Raw genomic sequence first — 26,461 nt, 5'->3', positions numbered from 1 at the left:
AATGTTACGTTGCCTGTTGCTACACCCCAGAATGTCTCACCCTGGGAATGCTGAAGAGCTGGACATGTTTAACTATTCTTGTGGGGAATAGTTAAATAGTTAAGTCCCTACAAGAATAGTACAAAAACAAGAAATGGACCAACTGCGGACATTTTGTTGGTTCCCACAAGGTCAAATACTATTTATAGGGTGTTCAGGGTTAAAGTTAGAATTAGTGTGAGTGTTAGAATTAGGTTTAGGGTTGGTTTTAGCGTTAGGAGCTAGGCTTAGGTTTGTGTGTGTGTGTGTATGTGCGCTCCTGTTGTTTCATAGTCCACCAGAAATACCAGAGGAATGTAAATGTAACTGAAGACATATCTTAGACATGACTCCATAGCCATGCCTTCGAGTGACTGCCTGTTTACAAGGCTTGTTAAGGTAACAACCTGCCTGCACCGTGGCATAGATTCTATAAGTCTCTGGAACTCTATGGGAGGGATGCGACACCATTCTTCCAAGGGTAATTCCATAATTCGGTGTTTTGTTGATGATGGTGGAATCCGCTGTCTCAGGTGCCGCTCCAGTATCTCCCATAAGTGTTCAATTGGGTTGGCATATGGTATACATTGTTTTCATGCTCATGAAACCATTCAGTGCCACTCATGCCCTGTGGATGGGGGCATTGTCAGCCTATGGGGGCATAGCCATAGTAGCCAAAATAATGGCCTGCCCAGCATTTATATACATGATCTTAAGCATGATGGGATGTTAATTGCGTAATTAACTAAGGAACCATTATACATTTACTCAAGTGTTTCCTTTATTTTGGCAGTTACCTGTATCTTATCAATGTCCCCCGAAAGGCAAAGAACAGCAAAAAATAGCCAAGGATTAGAGAGGGTAAGACCATCTTATCCACTAGATAAACAGACTCTTGGAACTTGGTTCTGGTCATTGTTTACCAACAGGTAACATGTATAGATCTCACACAACTGGAACCTAAGCATAAACCTCAGGTTTGGAGGGGTATTTCAATTTCAACAGAATTTACTGATTTATGTAGAAGGCAATTACTTCAATAGATGGCTTGCATGACACAAGTCCTCTGTGACCTGGGGTTGACCTGCCTAGTCCTGGAGATTAGAGAGATGAACGTGTGTGAATGTCTCTCAATTCCATTAAGGCTTTGACAGAATATCTATTTCCTCCCTCCCTCCCTCCCTCCTCCTTTCTCTCAAGCACACAGCAAACAACAAAGGACACACAGCAGACTATGAAGGAGTAGACACAAACAGCCTGCTAATATTGCCTGTTAGCAGGCAATATTAACTAAGGAAATTGTGTCACTTCTCTTACGTTCAGTGCAAGCAGAGTCAGGGTATATGCAACAGTTTGGGCCGCCTGGCTCGTTGCGAACTGTGAACTAATTTGGCAGAATTTTACATAACTATGACATAACGTTGAAGGTTGTGCAATGTAACAGCAATATTTAGACTTACATGCTGACAGGACACGTCGCATGCTCGAGCGTCGCAAAATAGATTTAGAAATCCATGTTATTCAATTATTGCACCCACACTGCTCACGCGCGCCAACGAGCGTCTGCGATGCCAAGGGCAAAAATAGAACTCCTTTCTATTTCTGACGCAGATCGCGCTGAATGTCCTGCCTCTCCCATCTCCTCATTGGTTAATAGAAGCAGGTACCCACGTGTCATCTCCTCATTGGTTCTATCCACGTGGGTGATTGAAAGACAAATTGTTTTCCCGGTAGTCGTGGTAATACTGTGAAAGTTTAGAAGCCATTCACCATATAAGTTCAAAGATGAAAAAGCCTGGAAGGAGGAGAGATGACTAGGAACGATTCAGTTAGCCGTTTTATGTGTGGTTTAATGGGTGGAGTAGAGGAGCTCGTGCATTTCAGGTAAAATAACACCCCAATGTTTATGTTCCAGGACAAATTAGCTAGCAACAGCAAGCTAGCTAAATAGGACAAATTAACTAGCAAGTGCAAGCTAACTAGCTAAATTGCCATACATGTTTAATTATTTTCGACCTGTCCCCAAATTAATGTCATTGGTTCAGTTTTTTTTGCTATTTTAACCTGTGTGTCGTGATCGCGTATAGTGTAGGGGGACAACATACATTTATGCACGATGGCGCACACGCGCAGCCAGTTTGGGTTCCGTGTTAGGGTTGCCACCAGATCGATAAAATACGGAACGGTTCCGTATTTCACTGAAAGAATAAACATTTCGTTTTCAAAATGATACGTTTCCTGATTTGACCATATTAATGACCAAAGGCTCGTATTTCTGTGGTTATTATATTAGAATTAAGTCTATGATTTGATGTGTGATAGAGCAGTCTGACTGAGTGGTTCTAGGCAGCAGCAGGCGTGTAAGCATTCATTCATACAGCACTTTACTGCGTTTGCCAGCAGCTCTTAGCAATGCTTGAACCACAGCACTGTTTATGACTTCAAGAATATCAACTCCCGAGATTAGGCTGGCAATACTAAAGTGCCTATAAGAACATCCAGTAATCAAAGGTATATGAAATATAAATGGTATAGATAGAAATAGTTGACGTGTCATAATTCCTATAATAACTACAAGCTAAAACTTCTTAACTGGGAATATTGAAGAACTGGGAATATTGAACCACAAGCTTTCATATGTTCTCATGTTCTGAGCAAGGAACTTAAAAGTTAGCTTTTTTACATGGAACATATTGCACTTTTACTTTCTTCTCCAACACTGTGTTTTTGCATTATTTAAATCAAATTGAACATGTTTCATTATTTATTTGAGACTAAATAGATTTTATTTATGTTTTATATAAAGTTAAAATAAAAAAGTGTACATTGTTCATTCAGTATTGTTGTAATTGTCATTATTACAAATGTATACATTTTTTTTTAAAATCAGCCGATTAAATCGGTATCGTTTTTTGGTCCGGTATCGGTATCGGTGTTGAAAAATCATAGTCGGTCGACCTCTAATTGATATGCAAGACCATCAACAATTCATATGCAATACCATCAACATAATGTATGTGACGGTATCCCAGTTTGTACAACAGATAGCTCTGGCCACGCAATATCATTAGTTGAGAGGAGCTTGAAGCTGTGGCAACCAAAACCATAGCATGAAAACAGTGTACATCCGGGAAAAGGGAGACCTCCAGTAAGCATGGCAAGTGTTAGTACTCACCATCCATAGTGTCCTCACAATGCTGATTGAAGTTCTCATTGGAGTCCCAGCGGATTAGAGCATCTTGGGTATTGTAGTCCACTGAGACAGTGGGCCCATTCTCCAAGTGGTCCATACCTGGGAGAAAAAAAAACATTAAAAGAAGAGGTCAAACGTCTTAATTCAGGTGACTTCTTTCTGACAATGAATTACCAGAACATACTGTACTTTATCATTGACCAAAGCTATACTCATAACATAAGTTATGTATGTCAAGTTCAACACCTTTCTCTTTCTAAATGAGCTTTCATTTGCTTGGAGAAAATGGAGGCCAAAAAAGAGAAGCAGGTATGCTTACCATGGATTTTTTCTGGTCCAAAGGAAAATACAAATTCCACCTTTCCAAAATCCGGGAATCTGTCATCTGGTTTGAGGACGAGAAAAAAATGTGTTCATGTTCAAAACAAAGACAAGAGATTTCAACTTATGAATGTAAAAGTTACTGGCAAATATGGTCATCAAATAGGTTTAACAGATATTGTATGCATTATGGTTTGTTTTCTCGACATTTAGGAATGTCTTTACCCTTGAAGGTCTCGTCTAACTCGTCCTTCCCAAAGACGATTCCCAAGTCATGCACAGCGCAGGTATGGAACTGCACCCGGAATATCACATCCCGCTGTGGGCTTCTGAAGTGCTTGTGGTAACATTTCAGCTGGGAGGGTAGAACAAGATAAATACTGTATTAAACGAGGCCTTTCTGGTTTAAGGAACAGACTTTTTTGGAGTCCCAAAAATAGACATTCTCAAGGCTTTCGTAGATTTCACGGTCCTCAAGTCACCAAGATCACCTAGAGACCTTAATTAACTTTGTTGCAGACTTCTGAGGGACGTTCACAGTCTTAAGATCACTAGCACAACTGAAAAACACTTTTGAAGGTGGACTCAATTTAGATTGGAGTTTTGCACTTTTAGGACTTCATTGTAACGGGCAAACCATTTTCTTCTGTCAGATGACATCATTCTAATGTGACAAGCGTCTCCAGGAGCCAAATGTCTAGCAAATCGTGGAACTCAGACTGACACTCACTGGCTAGTGGCTACTACGACAAAACATGCTCGATCAGAATAGCAAACTTGTTCCAAGTTAACAGCTCAGTGCTAGCATGTTTGAATGACCATTAGTGTAGCTACAGTAGTTTGCCAACTTGCTGATGAAGTTGTATTGCATCAAAGTTATGGGACTGTTCTAAAAAAAAAATCTGCAAGTGCAGAATCTGACTCTAGTTTTTTTCATTATTGGTAAGATTAACTCTGACTCTTCGAGGATGAAAGGGGGTCACCTTGGTAACATAATGTTATGACAGTGTATTGTAGCCAGACTACATTTTTTTTTATCTATAGTGTCTGCGAGTTATCAGACAGATCAGTGCAGAAGGACATCTGACGTAACACAATGTTGGGCAAACTAAATCCAGAGCAGGACCCAAGTCTGCAAGCTACATGTCATTGTGAAATACCTGTGGATAACATACCAGCTAGATTCACAGCACAATCCTTTTTCAGGGAATTTGGCAGTGTGCTAGAGAAAGCAGTTTTGTTTTTATATATAGCCCTGTAAATGTATGGCTTGCCTTCCCAAACAAAAGCACTGTTATCCAGACCATTGCTATCCACACAAGAGCCTTTTAAAGCCTTGTAAACCCTACACAGGAAACTCTTCACTCTCTACCCCACTGTGATTCACCCTGGCTACGGGTTGGCCAGAACTTTTACAAGGACCTCACATTTACAGGTATACAAGGAATATTTAGCTTTTGTGCTTGGCCCAAACGAAACACTGCACAAACAACTGTGGCAGAGCTGGGCTTGGAAACTGGAGTAAGCGTACTGAACAGCTTTAAGGGTATACAGCCTGAAGAACACTTCCATTTGTCTGGAATTATTGTTTATTTAGCCTCATAACCCTGATAAGACAAGTGTCCTGTTCATTAGGCACAAATGGAGAAAAAAATGACTGAAACAGGGAGGGACAACAAAGACTTGTCCAATTTGGTTTTCAGTTGCAAAACATTCAAAAACCCTTTCCGTTGCATGGCCTAATCAATGTCCATGATTACTTAACGTACTTTGAGACATTGTTGGCCATAGACAGCCACTGTTCATCATGGAACAATATGCTTTGGTGTAAATGTTACACGTCTAGTCTGGTTAAACCAAGCTGAATGCTGCACTCGACATAAGTGAAGTGAACCATGAAATTGTTGAGGGAAACCTGTTTCAGTCTTCCAGAGATTTGAGACTGGGACGGAGGTTTACCTTCCAGCAGGTCAATGACCCTAAGCATACTGTTAATGCAACACTCAAAGTGGTTTAAGGGGAATCATTTAAATGTCTTGGAATGGCCAAGTCAAAGCCCAGACCTCAATCCAATTGAGAATCTATGGTATGACTTCTAGAATGCTGTACACCAGCAGAACCCATCCAACTTGAAGGAGTTGGAGCAGTTCTGCCCTGAGTGATGGGTAAAAATCCCAGTGGCTAGATGTGTCCAGCTCATAGAGACATACCCCAAGAGACTTGCAGCTGTAATTGCTGCAAAAGATGACTCGACAAAGTATTGACTTTGGAGGGGGGAGGCGGTGAATAGTTATGCATGCTCAAGTTTTCCGTTTTGTCTTATATCTTGTTTGTTTCGCAATAAAACATATTTTGCATCTTCAAAATGGTAGGCATGTTGTGTGAATCAAATGATAAAAAAACATTAAAAATATATTTTAATTCCAAGTTGTAAGAAAACAACATAGGAAAAATGCCAAGGGTGGTGAATACTTTTGCAAGCCACTGTACAATACCCCATAATGACCCCATATTTTTATTTATAAAAAATAAAAAAACACATTTACATAAGTATTCAGACACTTTACTCAGTACTTTGTTGAGGCAACTTTGGCAGCGATTACAAATTCAAGTCTTCTTGTGTTTGATGCTACAAGTTTGGCACACGTGTATTTGGGGAGTTTCTCACATTCTTCTCTGCAGATCCTCTCAAACTCTGTCAGGTTGGATGGGGCGCGATGCTGCACAGCTATTTTCAGGTCTCTCCAGCGATGTTAGATCGGGTTCCAGTCCGGGTCTGGCTGGGCCACTCAAAGACATTCAGAGACTTCTCCATTCCTGCATTGTCTTGGCTGTGTGCTTATGGTCATTGTCCTGTTGGGAGGTGAACCTTCGCCCCAGTCTGAGGTCCTGAATGCTCCGGAGCAGGTTTTCATCAAGGATCTCTCTGTGCCTTGCTCCATTCATCTTTCCCTCGATCGTGACTAGTCTCCCAGTCCCTGCTGCTGAAAAACATCCCCACAGCATGATGCTGCCACCACCATGCTTCACCGTAGGGATGGTGCCAGGTGTCCTCCAGATGTGACGCTTGGCATTCAAGCCAAAAAGTTCAATCTTGGTTTCATCAGACCAGAGAATCGTGTTTCTCATGGCCTGAGAGTATAACCCTAACTCCAAGCGAGCTGTCATGTGCCTTTTACTGAGGAGGGTCTTCCGTCTGGCCACTTTACCATAAAGGCCTGATTGATGGAGTGCTGCAGAGATGGTTGTCCTTCAGGCTTGTTGTCCCATCTCCACAGAGGAACTCTGGAGCTCTGTCAGAGTGATCATCTGGTTCTTGGTCACCTCCATGACCAAGGCCCTTCTCCTCCACTTGCTCAGTTTGGCCAGGCGGCCAGCTCTCGGAAGAGACTTGGTGGTTCCAAACTTCTTCCATTTGTGTTGTCATGTGTTGCTACCATGCTATGTTGTTGTCTTAGGTCTCTCTTTATAAAGTGTTGTTTTGTCTCTCTTCTCCTGATGTGTGTTTTGTCCTATATTTTTATTTTAGTTATTTTTATTTTTAATCCCAGCCACCGTCCCGGTAGGAGGCCTTATGCCTTTTGGTAGGCCGTCAATGTAAATAAGAATTTGTTCTTAACTGACTTGCCTAGTTAAATAAAGTTTAAAATAAAACAAATTATGATAAAGTCCACTGTGTTCTTGGGGACCTTCAATGCTGCAGATATGTTTTGGTACCCTTCCCCATATCTGTGCCTCGACACAATCCTGTCTCGGAGCTCTACGGACAATTCCTTCGACATCACGGCTTGGTTTTTGCGCTGACATACAGTACACTGTCAACTGTGGGACCTTATATAGACAGGTGTGTGCCTTTGCAATTCATGTTCAATCAATTGAATTTACCACAGGTGGACACCAATCAAGTTGTAGAAACATCTCAAGGATGATCAATGGAAACACTAAGCTCAATTTCGAGTCTCATAGCGAAGAGTCTGAATATTTATGTAAATAAGATATTTCTGATTATTTTTATACATTTGAAAACATTTAAAAAAAAATGTTTTTGCTTTGTCTTTATGGGGTATTGTGTGTAGTAGATTGATGATAACTTTTTAAATGTAATCCATTTAGAATAAGGCTGTAATGTAACAAAATGGGAAAAAAATCAAGGTGTCTGAATACTTCCCGAAGACACTGAAAATATATACTACATAGCCATAAGTATGAGGACACCTGCTCATCGAACGTCTCATTGCAAAATCAAGGACATTAACATGAAGTTGGTCCCCCTTTTGCTGCAATAACAGCCTCCGCTCTTCTGGTAAGGCTTTCTACTAGATGTTGGAACATTGCTGCGGGGACTTGCTTCCATTCAGCCACAAGAGCATTAGTGAGGTCGGGCACAAATGTTGGGCAATTTGGCCTGGCTCGAAGTCGGCGTTTCAATTAATTCCAAGTTGAGATCAGGGCTCTGTGCAGGCCAGTCAAGTTCTTCCCCACCGATCTCTCGATAAAAAATTTCTGTATGGATCTCATTTTGTGCCCAGGGGCATTGTCATGAAGAAACAGGAAAGGGCCTTCTCCAAACTGTAGCCACAAAGTTTACATTTTACATTTTAGTCATTTAGCAGACACTCTTATACAGAGCAACTTACAGTAGTGACTGCATACATTTTCAAAGTTGGATGCAGAGAATCGTCCAGAATGTCATTGTATGCTGTAGTGTTAAGATTTCCCATCACTGGAAGTAAGGGGCCTAGCCCGAACCATGAAAAACAGCCCCAGACCATTAATTCCTCAACCACCAAACTTGGCACTTTGCATTCGGGCATGTAGTGTTCTCCTGGCATCCGCCAAACCCAGATGTGTCTATTGGTCTGCCAGATGGTGATGTGTGAGAACGTGTTTCCACTGCTCCCGAGTCCAATAGCGGCGAGCTTTACACCACCCTAGTCTACGCTTGACATTGCGCATGGTGATCCTAAGCTTGTGTAAGGCTGCTCGGCCATGGAAACCCATTTAATGAAGCTCCCAACAAACAGTTCTTGTGCTAACGTTGGTTCCAGAGTGCTGCAACCGAGTACATATGGAATGCATTTCCAACAGTCTTGAAGGAGTTCCCACATTTGCTGAGCACTTGCTGGCTGCTCTTCCATCACAGGCCAATTAATCCCAAACCATCTCAATTGGGATGAGGTCAGATGATTGTGGAGGCCAGGTAATCGGATGCAGCACTCCATCACTCTTCTTCTTGGTCAAATAGACCTTACACAGCTTGAAGGTGTAGTTTGGGTCATTGTCCTGTTGAAAAATAAATGATAATCTCACAAAGCGCAAAACAGATTGGATGGCGTATCGCTGAAGAATGCTGTGGTAGCCATGCTGGTTAAGTGTGCATTTAATTCTAAATAAATCACTGACATTGTCACCAGCAAAGCACCACCATACCATCACACCTCCTCCTCCATGCTTCACGGTGGGAACCACACATGCTGAGACCATCCGTTCATCTACTCTGCGTCTCACAAAGACACAGTGGTTGGAACCAACAATCTCAAATGTGGATTCATCAGACCAAAGGACAGATTTCCACAGGTCGAATGTCCATTTCTAGTGTTTTTTGTCCCACGTAAGTGTCTTCTTATTATTGGTGTCCTTTAGTAGTGGTTTCTTTGCAGCAAATCGACCATGAAGGCTTGATTCACACAGTCTCCTCTGAACAGTTTATGTCGAGATGTATCTGTTACTTGAACTCTATGAAGCATTTATTTGGGCTGTAATCTGAGGTGCAGTTAACTCTACTGAATTTATCCTCTGCAGCAGAGGTAACTCTGGGTCTTCCTTTCCTGTGTGTGTCCTCATGAGAGCCAGTTTTATTTTAGTGGGTTTTTGACATTTTCCAGATTTACTGACCTTCATGACTTTAAGTAATGATGAAAAGCTGTTTCTCTTTGCTTCCTCGAGCTGTTCTTACCAAGAGTGTGCAAAGCTGTCATCAAGGCAAAGGGTGTCTACTTTGAAGAATCTCAAATATAAAATATATTTTGATTTTGTTTAACACTTTTTTGGTTAGTATAAGATTCTATATTTGTTTTTTCATAGTTTTGATGTCATCACCATTATTCTACAATGTATAAAAAAGTAAAAATAAAGAAAAAGCCTGGAATGAGTAGGTGTTTCCAAATGTTTGACTGGTACTGTATGTATATATGTATTTATAAGTCAAATGTTATTGTATTTTTTAAATTAATTGAAGTGTTCCACACAGAGGACAATGCACAAAAACCTGCTCCTGAGTCTGTCTCCATGACTACAGATGGAAAAATGTAAAGTAATAAAGCAGAAAAGTGTTTTCAGTCAATGTTATATTCATAGGCATCAGCATCCATTAGGGTTCCATTAGTTAGCAGATACAATGTACGCATCTGCCAAAGTATCTGTTTTGGGGCCAAGTGATATTGCCTACGGTAAGTGCTGCTTTCAAATTGCTTTGACACAAATTATGTCACCAATGTGCATGCCAAATCAATCGGTGCCTTATAGAACAGGCAACTGAAGCTATATGCTTTTTGTCTGTGCTAAAGATACATTTTCATGGACTTGTAAGGAACATTTACAATAAAGTATTCTTATTCTTGCCTTAAAACTCGAGTGCAATTGAACTATAATATTTCCAGCATCGTTTTGAAGAGGAAGTAAGTCATTTTTACATGCTAGCGATTTGAAAGCAGCACTTACCGTAGGCAACATCACTTGGCCCCAAAACAGATACTTAAAGCGTACATTGTATCTGCTAACTAATGGAACCCTAATGGATGCTGATGCCTGTGAATATAACATAACATAACTGTATTACTTTACTTCGTTTCATCTGTAGTCATGGAGACGGACTCAGGACCAGGTTTTCATGCATTGTGTATCAATTAATAAAAAAAATCATATTACTTAAAACGCACGCACGCACGCGCGCACGCACGCACACGCACACACACACACACACACACACACACACACACATACATACATACATACATACGTATATATATATATTTTACTGTTCCAAAGTTGGGGGTCATGTCCTTTTTTTGAAAGAAAAGTTGATTTATGTCTATTAAAATAACATCAAATTGATCAGAAATACAGTGTAGACATTGTTACAGCCTGCATACTGTGTGTTATAGGGGGTAGTGGGCACATGCCAACTGTCCTTACCTCTAGTTTTTACAGCGTTGCTGCTTTCATGAATGGGGCCTATTAAAGCATTAGGGACAAACATACTGTATTTGCACATAATGTAAAGCATTTGGACTCAATGTGGTTCAAATAAATTGCATTCCCCAACAGAGGTCAATCCACTATCCTCTCATTTGAGGGGGTTAATACCTTACCATAATAAACACTCCCAAAATCCATGTACAGTACACTTCTCCATGTCACTCAGTGAAGAGCTGGTGTTCCTTACCAGAATGTCCCCCTTCAGCAGCAGGCCAGGCTCAATAGTGATGCAGATGCTGGTCTGGCTGTCTCCCTGGACATTACTGTAAACACACACAGAGAGCAAAAGAAGGTTTACTCTTGTTAACACAACATCACATGATGCACATTATCATGGTACAATTTAAAGGCAATGCTACCAAATACTAATTGAGTGTATGTAAGTAAACGTCTGGGAATGTGATTAAATAAATCAAAGCTGAGATAAATCATTCTCTCTATTATTTTCACATTCTTAAAATAAAGTGGTGATCCTAACTGACCTAAGAAAGGGAATTTTTACTAGGATTAAATGTCAGGAATTGTGAAAAACATTTTAAATGTATTTGGCTAAGGTGTATGTAAACTTCCGAATTCAACTGTATGTCTCTTTTATTTGTAGTAATACTTGGGAAAATATGTCTTACATATTAAACACGTTTTGCTGAATTCCTGGTGATTTTACAATATTTTTTTAAACCAAAAACTAAAATGTGCCTGTTGCCGTCTCCTGACCTACACACGCACGTATGCACACACCACAGGAAGTTGGTGGCACCTTAATTGGAGAGAACGGACTCGTGGTAATGGCCGAAGAAAAATGAGTGGAATGGTATCAAATACATCAAAACACATGGTTTCCATGCATGACGTCCTCCCCTCAGCAGTCTCCGCTGGCACACACACACACACCAGATATACAGTACATGAATATACTATACATTTTATCAATACATAGACTAGGAAGGAAGGAAATGTAAAGTGGAGGGGACCATGTAAGGAGTGCCACCTGGAGTGCCCTCATTTGTCCTGCCATCTGTGGGTATGCCCTCCTGTATGCTCAAACATCTGCACAAAGCTGTATAATTCATCATTTCCTGCCTGGGTCTCTGTAGGGGTCCTTCAGCAAGGCCCTGGGGTGTCCACACACATCCAAGTCTGCTTATTTCACTGGCTCCTCCAGTTACTAATAACACTACTACTGATCATAACACCAGGCTGGAACATCGTGGGCTGGGGAACTAGAGACGGGGGCTGGAGAACTAGAGATGGGGGCTGGGGAACTAGAGACTGGGGCTGGGGAACTAGAGACGGAGGCTGGGGAACTAGAGACGGGGGCTGGGGAACTAGAGACGGGGGCTGGGGAACTAGAGACGGGGGCTGGGGAACTAGAGACTGGGGCTGGGGAACTAGAGACTGGGGCTGGGGAACTAGAGACTGGGGCTGGGGAACTAGAGACGGGGGCTGGGGAACTAGAGACGGGGGCTGGGGAACTAGAGACGGGGGCTGGGGAACTAGAGACTGGGGCTGGGGAACTAGAGACGGGGGATGGGGAACTAGAGACTGGGGATGGGGAACTAGAGACTGGGGCTGGGGAACTAGAGACTGGGGCTGGGGAACTAGAGACGGGGGCTGGGGAACTAGAGACGGGGGCTGGGGAACTAGAGACGGGGGATGGGGAACTAGAGACTGGGGATGGGGAACTAGAGACTGGGGCTGGGGAACTAGAGACTGGGGCTGGGGAACTAGAGACGGGGGATGGGGAACTAGAGACGGGGGCTGGGGAACTAGAGACGGGGGCAGGGGAACTAGAGACTGGGGCTGGGGAACTAGAGACGGGGGCTGGGGAACTAGAGACGGGGGCTGGGGAACTAGAGACGGGGGCTGGGGAACTAGAGACGGGGGCTGGGGAACTAGAGACTGGGGCTGGGGAACTAGAGACTGGGGCTGGGGAACTAGAGACCGGGGCTGGGTAACTAGAGACTGGGGCTGGGGAACAAGAGACTGGGGCGGGGAAACTAGAGACGGTGGCCGGGAAACTAGAGAATGGGGCTGGGGAACTAGAGACTGGGGCTGGGGAACTAGAGACTGGGGAACTAGAGACTGGGGAACTAGAGACTGGGGCTGGGAAACTAGAGACAGTGGCTGGGAAACTAGAGAATGGGGCTGTGGAACTAGAGACTGGGGCTGGGAAACTAGACAATGGGGCACTAGAGACTGGGGCTGGGAAACTAGAGAATGGGGCACTAGAGACTGGGGCTGGGAAACTAGAGACGGGGCTGGGGAAGTAGAGACGGGGGCTGGGAAACTAGAGACGGAGGCTACTAGAGACGGGCTGGGAAACTAGAGACTGGGGCTGGGGAACTAGAGACTGGGGCACTAGAGACTGGGGCACTAGAGACTGGGGCTGGGAAACTAGAGACTGTGGCACTAGAGACTGGGGCTGGGAAACTAGAGACTGTGGCACTAGAGACTGGGGCTGGGAAACTAGAGACTGGGGCACTAGAGACTGGGGAACTAGAGACTGGGGACTAGAGACTGGGGCACTAGAGACTGGGGCTGGGAAACTAGAGACTGTGGCACTAGAGACTGGGGCTGGGAAACTAGAGACTGGGGAACTAGAGACTGGGGCTGGGGAACTAGAGACTGGGGCTGGGGAACTAGAGACTGGGGCTGGGGAACTAGAGACTGGGGCTGGAGAACTAGAGACTGGGGCTGGAGAACTAGAGACTGGGGCTGGGGAACTAGAGACTGGGGCTGGGAAACTAGAGACTGGGGCTGGGAAACTAGAGAATGGGGCTGGGAAACTAGAGACTGGGGCTGGGGAACTAGAGACTGGGGCTGGGGAACTAGAGACTGGGGAACTAGAGACTGGGGCTGGGAAACTAGAGACAGTGGCTGGGAAACTAGAGAATGGGGCTGTGGAACTAGAGACTGGGGCTGGGAAACTAGACAATGGGGCACTAGAGACTGGGGCTGGGAAACTAGAGAATGGGGCACTAGAGACCGGGGCTGGGAAACTAGAGACGGGGCTGGGGAAGTAGAGACGGGGGCTGGGAAACTAGAGACTGGGGCTGGGAAACTAGAGACTGGGGCTGGGGAACTAGAGACTGGGGCACTAGAGACTGGGGCTGGGAAACTAGAGACTGTGGCACTAGAGACTGGGGCTGGGAAACTAGAGACTGTGGCACTAGAGACTGGGGCTGGGAAACTAGAGACTGGGGCACTAGAGACTGGGGAACTAGAGACTGGGGAACTAGAGACTGGGGAACTAGAGACTGGGGAACTAGAGACTGGGGAACTAGAGACTGGGGATGGGAAACTAGAGACGGGCTGGGGAACTAGAGAGGCTAGCTGAACATAATAACTTGTGGCAAGCTTACAATGGATTTACTTGCGGGGGTGAATGTGTGTGTGTGTGATATTATTATCATTGAGCCATTGTAACCCTGCAGACCCAGGCATCTGGCAAGTGTTGTGTGAGTGAGAAAACAGAGACTGAAGGTGTGTGTGTGTGTGTACTTACTAGATCCCAGATGTGTAGACTGGCTGCATGGCTTGGTAGATCTTGAGGAAAGGGCGGCATCCTGAAAAGCCATCACAGAACATTGAGTAAAAACAAGCAGGTGTGTGTGTGTGTGTGTGTGTGTGTGTGTGTGTGTGTGTGTGTGTGTGTGTGTGTGTGTGTGTGTGTGTGTGTCAACTTTCACCTCCTTTGGACTCAAAGTTGGGGATGCCGTGCATGATGACATGGTGAAGGAACAGGGGTTTGTTGTTGATCTTGATATGTCCTGAAAGAAGACCACTGAAGTACTGTACATACCTGAGAGAGAAAGAGAGAGAGAGACAGACAGAGAGCGAGACAGAGAGCGAGAGAGAGAATTCAGTATTTCAATGTTTTGTTAACAGAGGAATCAGCATGCCATTGGTGTACACTGGACAGTGTGTGCATGTAAACATGTCAAGTAGATAAATGGAGATTCTATCTCTAGGTATGACCTTTGCAAAGAAAACAGCAGACGCTTACATCATACTCATTCACTTATGACTTTCAGTCTACAGATGGATCTCGACAAATTAGGATGCAAAAAAGAGGAGGCCTCCGTTGCCCCTCTAAAAAAGACAACAAACTGAAAGAAAGAGTAGGAGAGTGGTTGAGACAACAAGGTGAGCTTAAACCCACTAAGATCGGGGCGTAACTCAGAGAAAATTAAACAGGAAATGGTATTTGGGTCAAAGAGGTAGTAGAGGGGTCGGACAGGACGTGGAGGGAAACTGACCTCTTCTGAGATGGCTGACCCACAGGAAGTACTTTGTCTTCATAGAACCTCTTCATGGCAAACCTGTCCAGGGCCTGATCAGCACTAAGCAAACAGAGACAAACATCTGGTTAGCATCCGTACCTACCCTGCCTAGCGCTCAGTCATATCTTCACACCTCTTCAAAGGACTCTATTTTGATCATGTTAAAAAAAAGAGAATGTGAAAATAGAACCAATAGCAGATTGAGGGAAAAAAGCTGGTACTCTGAGAACATTGGACCTTTAAGTGAACTCAGTGTTGTGTTTCTTTGTACTGTATGCCATTGATGGAATTAAGTCCTGAACACTGGTGCACAGTTGGAACATGTTGGGTGGGGAGGGGGAATGTGATGATCGGCGGATAACATGAATCTTGTGACTCTTCATCATCTGTTGATTTGTTGACCGCCCTACTCTGCTCTACTTGACTCTCTCTCTCTCTCTCTCTCTACCCCCTCTCACCCTTCCCTCTCGCCTCTTTCTCGCACCCTTCTCTCTCTCGCCTCTTTCTCTCAGCCTTCTCTCTCTCGCACCCTCTCTCTTTCTCAGCACCCTCTCTCTTTCTCGGTACCCTCTCTCTGTCTCTATCTCGCACACTCTCTCACACCCTCTCTCTCTCTCTCTGTACCCCCTCACCCTTCTCTCCCGCCTCTTTCTCGCACCCCCTCTCTCACCTCTTTCTCTATTGCACTCTCTCTCTCTCGCCTCTTTCTCTCAGCCTTCTCTCTCTCTCTTTCTGTCACCCTCTCACACCATTTCTCTCTCTCGCACCCTCTCTCTCTCACACCCGCTCTCTCGCTTTCTCTCGCACCCTCTCCCGCAGCCTCTCTCTCTAGCACACTAACTCTCTCTTTGACCCTCTCTCTCTCTCTCTCTCGCACCCTCTCTCTCTAGCACACTAACTCTCTGTTTGACGCTCTCCTCTCTCTCACACCCTCTCTCTCTCTCGCACCCTCTCTCTCTCTCTCGCACCTTCTCCCGCACCCACACTCTCTCTCTCTCTCTCTCGCACCTTCTCCCGCATCCTCTCTCTCGCACCCTGTCTCTCTCACTCTCTCTCTACTCCCCCCCCCATCTCTCTTGTGTATTGTGCCATTAAGTCTCATGGGCTATGTGTTCACCTGGCTGATATGTTGCTGTAATGCATGTATGCTGCCACCACCACTCCTGTTCGCCCTCGGTTCCCCTGCAGAAAGAACATCAAATAAGGATTAGCAATCAGGAAGTATTGCTTTGATTTATTGGTCATTCAGAAGATACTGTTGAAGTTGAAGTTATTTCTTTCATCACATTCCCAGTGGGTTAAAGTTACACTCAATTACCTTAAATTGTTTAACTTGGGTGAAACGTTTCAGGTAGCTTCTCACAATAATTTTGGGGAATGTTGGCCCATTCCTCCTGAAAGAGCTGGTGTAACTGCTGGTGTAAGTTTGTAGGCCTCTTTGTTGCCACGCACTTTTTCAGTTCAGCCCAAAACTTTTCAATAGGAATGAGGTCAGGGCTTTGTGATGGCCACTCCAATACCTTGACTTTATGTATGCTTGCGGTCATTGTCCATTTGGAAGACCCATTTGCTACCAAGCTTTATTTAACTTCCTGATTGATGTCTTGAGATGTTGCTTCAATATATCCACATAATTTCCCAGCCTCATGATGCCATCTATTTTATGAAGTGCACCAGTCCCTCCCTCAACAAAGCACCCCCACAACATGATGCTGCCACCCCCGTGCTTCGCGGTGTTATTCGGCTTGCAAGCCTCTCCCATTTTCCTCCAAACATAACAAGGGTCATTATGGCCAAACAGTTCTATTTTTGTTTCATCAGACCAGAGGACATTTCTCCAAAAAGTACAAACTTTGTCCCCATGTGCAGTTGCAAACCGGACTTGTTCTACTGTGGATATAGATACTTTTGTACCTGTTTCCTCCAGCATCTTCACAAGGTCCTTTGCTGTTTATCTGGGATTGATTTGCACTTTTTGCACCAAAGTACGTTCATCTCTAGGAGACAGAACGCGTCTCCTTCCTGAGTGGTATAATGGCTGCGTGGTCCCATGGTGTTTATACCTGCGTACTATTGTTTGTACAGATGAACGTAGTACCTTCAGGCATTTGGAAATTGCTCCCAAGGATGAACCAGACTTGTGGAGGTCTACAATTTTTTTATGAGGTCTCGGCTGATTTATTTTGATTTTCCCATGATGTCAAGCAAAGAGGCACTGAGTTTGAAGGTAGGCCTTGAAATACATCCACAGGTACACCTCCAATTGACTCAAATGATGTCAATTAGCCTATCAGAAGCTTCTAAAGCCATGACTTAATTTTCTGGAATTTTCCAAGCTTTTTAAAGGCACAGTCAACTTAGTCTATGTACACTTCTGACCCACTGGAATTGTGATACAGTGAATTATAAGTGAAATAATCTGTCTGTAAACAATTGTTGGAATAATTACTTGTGTCATGCACAAAGTAGAAACTATAGTTTGTTAACAAGAAATTTGTGGAGTTGTTGAAAAACAAGTTTTAATGACTCCAACCTAAGTGTATGTAAACTTCCCACTTCAACTGTATATATTGGGAAGGAGACAATTGCCTGAGAACGCCATCTACTGTCTCAGAGCAGCATAAACAGTACAAAGCCCTGATACATATGTATGATAGCTGCAATGTTTCTCAATATGCTTGTGAGGGCTTTCGATAGAGTACAGTATCACTGTCTCACCTTGTTGTGTATCACCACCACATTGTGACTGTCTGCGCTCAGCCAGGTGTCCATGGCCTTACAGATACTGCAAATCTTATCGAGGGCAGGAGCGTGGTGGTCTGGCCAGCCAAAGTCCAACACCTTTGGGTTGAGCTGGTTGATGTCATACCGTTTCTCGCTGAGGTTGAAGAGCTGAAAAAGTTTAAACGTTTCAATATTTTCTTTTTCATTTCCTCTACTGCGAAACAAACACTTTGCCAGAGGGGACTGATCCCCTTTAAGCCTATGTATTGGTAGGGCGAGCTGATCCTTGATCAGTGGGGCGGCCCTTACTAGGTAGTTGTCTTGGTGTTTGGAGCGCAACATGGAGGCCACCTCGCGGAGGTTTGAGGCGTAGCTGGTCTCCTCCACGCAGCTGGGGAAGGAGACGGAGATGATCCGCTCAGTGATGTAGACCAGGTCCACCTCATAGCTCTCCTCTAGGGCCTGCAGCAGACTCACACTCCTGGGGTAGGGAGAGGGGAGGGGAGGGGAGAGAGACATACTGTATTTTTGACACTTTCCGCGGCAATAAAGATTTGCAAATTAAATTACAGTAAGGGAGGCAGGGTAATGTCAATGTCAAGTCAATTTCAATGACAAGTTGAAAATAGTTGACTTAGAGCTACTTTTCTGTGTGTATTGCATTGGTTTGGCAAAATTAGATTGTTCCTTCAATGCCAATAAAGTGTATTTAGAATGTAATACAGAGAGAGAGAGAGAGAGAGAGAACAGAGAAGATCAAGATAAAGACAGAGAGAAAGAGACTGTCTGCTATGCAAAGGGCTATCCATAAAACCCACTATCTGCAACTGACTGAATACCGGCCAGAGTCTTTGGTAAATCCCATTTCTTAAGGACATGACATCACTAAATCACTGTGGGGTCAGGGTAGCCTCCAAACTCCAACAGCTGTCCAGTACATTAAACACACACACGCACAAAATGCAGTACATTAAACACACACACGCACAAAATGCAGTACATTAAACATGTATGTTTCGCTTGGGAACCGCTCGGACGAAAACAGTGGAAAGAGATTGATTCGAGGGATAAACAAAGCCTGATATGAAACTATTCCGCATTCCGTGACTGTGAGCCTCAGCAAACCAAACAAAACATTTTGCTCACTCGCGAAGAATGAGTTGGGGCAGAGCGGCCACATGCCTTTTTCCCAATGTGATGTGTCCGGACTGCAATCAGGAGCAAGCCTGAAACTGACTGGCAGAGCATATGGCTCAGAGAGAGCGATTGAGCGTCTACTAGAAATATTTCCCACGTCTCAACTCTGGAATGCCGATTTGGAGGATATTGCTCATGTGTCTGCTACCGGGAAATACACTGGTTTAACAGTGCAAACATGTTGTACATCTGGCACTATGAGAAACCACCTTATTAGTCAAAAGAAATACTAGACAAAGCAATATATCAAAAAGGTTCTCTGCTAAACAAATATACTGTATGATTCGTCCTCTCTCACTCTCCCTACTCTTTTTATGTGCTTTATACACTCTCTTATCTTACTATATTTCAGTCCCCCTCCCCCATAGTCTCGCAATTCTCTCTCTCCTACTCTCCTTGAGGGTATACAGCTTATAGAGTTGCGGTTTGGGTCTCCTCCAGGTACACCAGCATGCACTGGGCTCCAATCTGCTTCTCATCAGCGCTGCCTTAGCTCCAGACCAGACCGACAGCCTTCACTTTATCAGTCCAGCGCATATCTCGCTGCGCTCAATTACGCAGCTGCACTGATCGCATTTACGCATTTGAACAAACATAGCCGGTGGAAAAAATAGCTCTGCTATTGCCGCTGCAGAGAACACGTTCATGATAGACATCCTACATAGTGTGTGATGAGGGTGAATGCGAGTGAATATGTGTGATAATAATTGTGTGTGTGTGTGTGTGTGTATGTTGCTTTGACGGCAATGTGGCGAGCCAGAGGGAGCACATGATTGGTTGATTTTGTTTCTCAATGTTTTATACGGCTGCATCATTATTAAAAACATCACCTCTGCTGTATCTTTGTCTTGTAGTATATGCTAGTAAGGCACAAAACTGACAACACATGTTATGCCGGGAAGAATCTTACATATAAAAGAGTAGGCTAGCTATATATCTGCACAACAGCTTGGCTAGGCTATTTCCAGGGCTTGCTGGTTAGCTAGGGGTTGTTCCCTTGACACAAATGGATAATATCAACTTCTGTTTGTTGCATGCCTCTCTCACAATGCACTGCCTCATATTTGGAGCTCCGTAAAAATGTCTAACAAATGGTCTCGGAAATCTCAAAAAAGTACACAGCAGTGCTATATTACATTGCTGCTTCACCCTATGATGTTAATGCTTTTCTTGGCAAGGAAACAAAAGAGTCCTGTATCCAAAATAAGCTCTGCACATTGATAGCTGCTACAGAGACAGACCAATAGGGTCTAATAAAATGGACGCAAGCCTTGGTCGACATCCTTGGTGGGGTTAATGTGAAAAACGTATCGGCCCTGTCAGTAAAACATGGGACAAGACCTGCTATCCTGCAGATGTCGGATCTTAATATGACCCATTTCGTCGCAGAAGGATTTGAATGTTTATTTCATATTTAGAATCGATAGCCAGCGGGCAGCTGGAAGCAGTGCTTGTGTACAATAATTTAGACTGCAGATCCACTGGGTGTCAGATCAAGTAGCCTATGTAAGCTATACAATCATTTAGACTGCAGATCCACTGGGCGTCAGTTCAAGTAGCCTATGTAGGCTATACAATCATTTAGACTGCAGATCCACTGGGCGTCAGTTCAAGTAGCCTATGTAGGCTATACAATCATTTAGACTGCAGATCCACTGGGCGTCAGTTCAAGTAGCCTATGTAGGCTATACAATCATTTAGACTGCAGATCCACTGGGCGTCAGTTCAAGTAGCCTATGTAGGCTATACAATCATTTAGACTGCAGATCCACTGGGCGTCAGTTCAAGTTGCCTATGTAGGCTACGTGCAGGCTACAGCGTGTCTCGTGTGAATTCGTATGTGGATTATAATAAATTGACAATATTTGTAGGGGGTAGATGTATTTTTCATAAGGGAATATATATATTTTTTTTACATCAATTTCTTTTATTATATGTTCAAGGCAAGCAAGAGGCTAAATAAATTCATGGTTATCTCAGTGCCTGTTTGTCCAGTAGGATACAGCTGCTAACAACTGCGCACATATGCCAGAGTGGGCATGGGCATAGGTTCAAACTACTAATACCCTTAAATATTTTTGAGGAAGTAGTACTTTTGTAGTTACTCTCTGTGCACTGTACTTGCACTCTTACTGAAGTAATTTCTGATGGAAGTAACTTACTTTTTACTCCGTTACAACTTACCAAATATGTCACTTTAGTTACTTAGATTTCTATTATTATATTGTTGCTGTCGGATTAAATACTCCTAACCAAATGTTGTGATATATATTTCTTTTCATTAATCGATATTATTGGTTTCCCTTTACGTCTGTACTGTATGAACGTTTCACAACCCCTTGACCAATGAAATGTAGTCAAAATATCTTGTCATCAAAACTCTTCATTTCCATTGGCTCTCAAAATTGTCCGTCAAACACAGTTTTATCTCCGCCATGGCTCTTGAAGTGAGGCACATATTTTTGTCTTAATTTTTGTCCTCAGATTTCTTTTTCTTGGGTTCTTAGCCAGACTCGATCAGAGGTAAGACACACTTTCACTACCTTCTGCCTTTGTGATATATATTTCTGGAGTAAGATAAGAATTTCAAAGATATCAGTCTGCTGTTGAAATTGTGTTTTGAGGACAAGCGAATATCAAATGGCTAGTCAGAATCTGACAGAAAAAGTTGAATCTCCTGTTTTTAGCTTCCCATACGATCTCTGTCCTGAGCACTCTGGAGCAGGTTTTCATCAAGGATCTCTCTGTACTTCATCAAGGATTTTCATATTTCCCTCGATCCCGAATACTCTCCCAGTCCCTGCCACTGAAAAACCTCTCCCCCAGCATGATGCTGTCACCACCATGCTTCACTGTAGGGATGGTGCCAGGCTTCCGCCAGACGTCAGTGACGCTTGGCATTCAGGCTAAAGAGTTCAATCTTGGGGAAGGAATACTTTACAAATGCACTGTACATTAGGTATATATCTGTCAATCAACTGATGGCCCAAATCAGCTCATCAATTTAGTCAGGGAAACACAAACAGTAGATTATTGTGTTTGACACCTTTCATTATGTGACTATTGATAGGCTAACGGATAGCCTACAAAATGTAGCCTATAGGAATATAATGAATTAACAATGGGCCAATTACAACCATCGATGGCACTTGATTATAACCAAATGATGTGTCGTTAAACCATCAATATGCACTGGATTCACCCGCACAGCTGATCTCAATTGCAACCATTATTGGTCACCTCTACCACTCCCTAAAAGTTGATGTCAGTGTTACCTTAGTAAGACATCAGTATACAATGACGAGATGCTCATGTCTCCGCCCTAACAATATGAACCATCCCAAAGGCAGGAAGGCAGGCGACAAGCTTAGGTCTGCATATCAAGACCATAGAAACGGTTTGGGCTTATTTGGCAAGAATGACCCATCTCGCTTTGCCTCTTCCTCTCTGCCTTAGTCCTCCTCAAAACCAAAGTCTTTCAAGATACGTTCGTCCTCTTGTTGGTATTATCAATGGAACAATGTAGTCCTTTTTGAACAAAGGGCAAATTTGTCTATTTTACATGCATTCTGTACAACAGAAATTAAGTATTTTCTTGTTTACCACAGCAATCTATTGTGACACTGTATGAATGAAAACTAATATTGGCGTACTGTTATTTTATTTGTTTACTATTTATGTTATCTAAAAGTGTCTGGTATGCTAATTTCTTATCAATAAAAATAGGAAATGCCCCTTCCCTGTCCATATTTAAAATGTCTAACTACATCGAGTCAATTTGGAGACTGCATTATTTGTGCCAGAAGTACTTGGGCCAGAATTGAACCCACACAAACACGCTAGGCCTACAGTATATGTGCGCGCTGAAGGCAGTGGCCCTAATTGCTAAACCACCCCAGGCCACAATTGAACTGAATTTTGACAGTTAATTCGTAACCTTAGGATACACTAGACACTTGTATGTCGCAGCCTTGTGGAAACCAATAACTATCTTGTGTTGTTAAGCTATATAAAACTATGGTTGTTGATGTGTATGGCTGAATTTCAGATACATTTTTGTTCATTTGAATGTTGCAGTAATAGGACCTAGGCCTATTGAGAGCAAGAGAGAACATTATTTTAAGATAGAGAGCCCTCATCCCAATGACTTGAATGCTCCCGAATGGAGAGAAAGAGAACTCTAAATTTTTAGCCAATCACAAGGCTCACTTGAACTTCCTGATTCATCAGGAAAATTCTCAAAAACAAAAGAGCGATCAAATTAAGATCCGACATCTATACTGTGCGTGGGAGCGATTCAATGAGAAGGAAGGAGTGAGCCGTAAAACGACCTGCACGGAAAGATCCCCGAAGAGTGAGTCTACTTTCATATTTTCATTGCATCCCCCTTTTCATGGATCTTCATATTGGTGAAAGACAGGATTTAAACCGTTTCGAAGTCCCTGTGTCGGGAGTTGGTTTCCTTGTAGGGGTTGGCTCGGAGGGAGTGAGAGGAGAGGACAGGAGAAGAGAGAGGAGAACCTTGCAGAACACCATGTGATAAAAGGGTCTTACCTTGATGATCTGCGTCGAGACTCCATACTCTTTGTGGACTTTGTTGAACCCTGAAACAAAAGCAGACATAGAAGCCATGAGTCATTACAGTGAAAATTCTTAATAAGGAGACTTAAGAGTTAGATATCAAACCCAACATACAGTTAAGCTGGTTGACAGCGAGAAAGACCAAGCACCCAAAATACCCTCGAACTCATAAATCACCAAAAGCATTTCTTTCGCACAAATTATTTTGGTGTGTGAACACATGTTTTGGGGCAGAAACAGGGGCAGTTATTATAATTTACAACAAATGGTTATTTCCCAAAATGGATTTGAAATTATTGTTTTTCACACACACACACACACACACACACACACACACACACACACACACACACACACACACACACACACACACACACACACACACACACACACACACACACAATAAAAGTGAGGAATACACACAAACAATGTATAGTAAGTGGATGAAGAATACTACAACTAAGAGCACAACAGTCATAGACTAAGAATCATCATTATCATGCGAAACACTCTCATTTCCCCCCAACACACAATATAAGAGAGGACTGCATTGTACAGTAAGTAGTCTCTGTTTTTACTTTTTACTGTCTTTGTTTTTACTCTCTTTTGGCCAGTTTCCCAGACCATTTAAGTGTTACAGTACTATACACATTACAGGTATAACTATAACGGCATTTTTATGGCTGCCCTCCCATCCACTCCCATAGAGGTCAAAGATCAGAGAGACTTATACACTCCTCTTGGGAAGGGGGAGGCAGGGTCACATGAGCTCAGGTGAAGACCTGATGTTATCTATCATCATCCATTTCTTCAGTCTGGCTGAGGGTTTGGCGATATGGCCAGAATGTCATATCACTGTATTTGTAAACAAAAATTGATGGTATTACTGTATTTGACACTATTTTATGTTTTTGAATAATAAAAGTTGTACATATTCTTTATGATAGTCCGTAACCCTAGGGTGGCAACATATATACTCTAAGTGATTTCTGATTGTTTTAACTTCAACCCCCCCCCTTGCGATTTAGAGCAAAACACTTTGAACTGTTGGAATCATGGAAATAGAATGACTATTCTAATTCTATAGTTAGAATATAAAAGTGAGCACTTTGAATACAGTGTTGTTTGACATGGCAATGGATGAGTTAATGTGACAGGGTAGGAACTAAATTGTTGATAAGTATTTCCTAGGGGACCCTATAATCTTTGGCTACATTGAATGTTTTCTCTCTCTTAGCTACTTCATGTAGCTAACATATTCTTGCTCTGTGTATTCCTCTTTGATTTAGAAGATACTGTTATACAAACAACATGATGATTTAAGTCTACACCATCACTGGTATTAATAGGCTGTATAGCTAAATATGTTTGCGCTTACTCAGTACAGTTATTAGCTAGCTAGCTATTAGCATTAGTGCTAACAATTAGCATTGCACAAGATTCAGGCCCAACTTGCCAAGAAGGGATAAACTAGCTGTTTGCAGATGTAAGAAACAAACTAATAGTGTCATTATAGAACGCTAGTGGACTTATAATAAGAAGCAAAGTGAAAACAGCATCGTTGTCATCAACATTGTTGCATGTGCTGCATTGACCATGGAGACTGAACGCAAGAGTCTCGTGGTCTAGGAACAACAAATGCACTCCTTGAGTGACAGGGGGCGTGGCTAGGTCTGTGTGGAAAGCGCCATGGAGAGAGAGAGAGCCGAGAGAGATGACTCAAGTAGCGAAGTCAATTATAAACATGGACGTTACACACGGCGTATCACATTTAACAAACCAAACACTCAAATACCCTTATAGAAGATAAAGTAAAAAACCTAAACCGGTCCCTGCATTAATACCGGTATATCATAAAATACGGTATACTGCCCAGGCCTAGTCTGGCTAACCACACTAGCTCTTAGATCTCTCTTTGTCTCTACCTCTAACTCTTCTCATCTTCTCTCACTCTCTTTCTCTCCAACCCTCTCTCTCTCATTAGTACCCTGCAGAGACAATTTGTTTTGACAACTTCTATCCCTTATTCCCAAGGCCCTTTTCTTTAACAAGTCCCCCGCGTACACATGTGGCTAGGCCGATTGTAGCGACACAAAGTGTAGCCCCAACATCTGTGTCTCTCTCACTCAAGCTAAATGCTTCAGTATGTCGGAACGCAGGACGGCTATTCAAGTGGAGAGAGAGAGAGAGAGAGTCACTAGAGGAGGACAGAAACCAATGAAAGAGAGAGAAAGAGAATGAAAGGACTATCATGGGTAGGACAGATGTAACCAACAAGGCGGTCCAAAACAAACAGTCTAGCCTACAGCTTGATGACTAAAAACTAAGAGGGACACTGTAAGACTGGGGACGTTGAATTGTGGGAAAGTGATTGGTTCCTAATTAGTCAAAAACAATGACTGTACAGTTTTATGAGTGTGTGTGTGTGTGTGGTGGGGGGGGCTGTTCTGGTGACATTCCAATACATACAGGCCTAAGTGAAATAAAAGTCTACCTATTTCCAACATTTCCTCATCACAGAACAACAACCAACTCCAAATCAAATGTCCAGACAATGTTCACTTCATCATACTCCAATCACCCCCCACCCCCACCTATAACCCCTTGAGCAACAACTAGGAGGAGGGTGGGTTTGGGGAGGGTGGGTTTGGGGAGGTAGCAAGTGGGGGGTCTCCATGGAACCCTGATCAAAACCATCTGGGAGCCTGGCTTTACAAGCAGGCCTTACAAATGAACCAACAGAAAGAAAGAGGTGGGGAGAGAGGGAAATGATGGGGGCTGGTAGGTCTAAAAAGGGAAATTAAAATAAAAGTTTCACAACAAAATACCCGAGCATGGGCAGAACAGGAGTAAAGATGGGAAAACAAAAAAGAGACACAAGACAAGA

The 26,461-nt window shown here is 43.2% G+C and overlaps 1 protein-coding gene across 14 annotated transcripts in view; it reads right to left on the bottom strand.

Annotated features, from left to right (window-relative positions):
- The window catches only part of tns1b (tensin 1b), a 287,235-nt gene that overhangs the window by 56,804 nt on the left and 203,970 nt on the right, over nt 1-26,461 (bottom strand). For 13 of the 14 annotated variants that reach the window (XM_052522076.1, XM_052522083.1, XM_052522080.1 and 10 more), the window contains 11 exons: nt 23,548-23,597; nt 18,106-18,277; nt 17,791-17,964; nt 16,190-16,254; nt 15,049-15,132; nt 14,479-14,591; nt 14,295-14,355; nt 10,977-11,052; nt 3,758-3,887; nt 3,531-3,596; nt 3,194-3,310 (listed from right to left, as the gene is read on the bottom strand). In XM_052522076.1, the coding sequence (XP_052378036.1) occupies nt 3,194-3,310; nt 3,531-3,596; nt 3,758-3,887; nt 10,977-11,052; nt 14,295-14,355; nt 14,479-14,591; nt 15,049-15,132; nt 16,190-16,254; nt 17,791-17,964; nt 18,106-18,277; nt 23,548-23,597 (1,108 nt within the window). Of the gene's footprint in view, nt 1-3,193; nt 3,311-3,530; nt 3,597-3,757; nt 3,888-10,976; nt 11,053-14,294; nt 14,356-14,478; nt 14,592-15,048; nt 15,133-16,189; nt 16,255-17,790; nt 17,965-18,105; nt 18,278-19,335; nt 19,477-23,547; nt 23,598-26,461 lie in introns of those variants that run through there. The other variant, XM_052522090.1, reaches the window with a different exon arrangement.

This window comes from Oncorhynchus keta, chromosome 7, assembly GCF_023373465.1.
Source record: "Oncorhynchus keta strain PuntledgeMale-10-30-2019 chromosome 7, Oket_V2, whole genome shotgun sequence".
Lineage (NCBI taxonomy): Eukaryota > Metazoa > Chordata > Actinopteri > Salmoniformes > Salmonidae > Oncorhynchus > Oncorhynchus keta.
The sequence above is the reverse complement of the archived record's forward strand: the minus strand, read 5'-3'. Positions and strand labels throughout refer to the sequence as shown.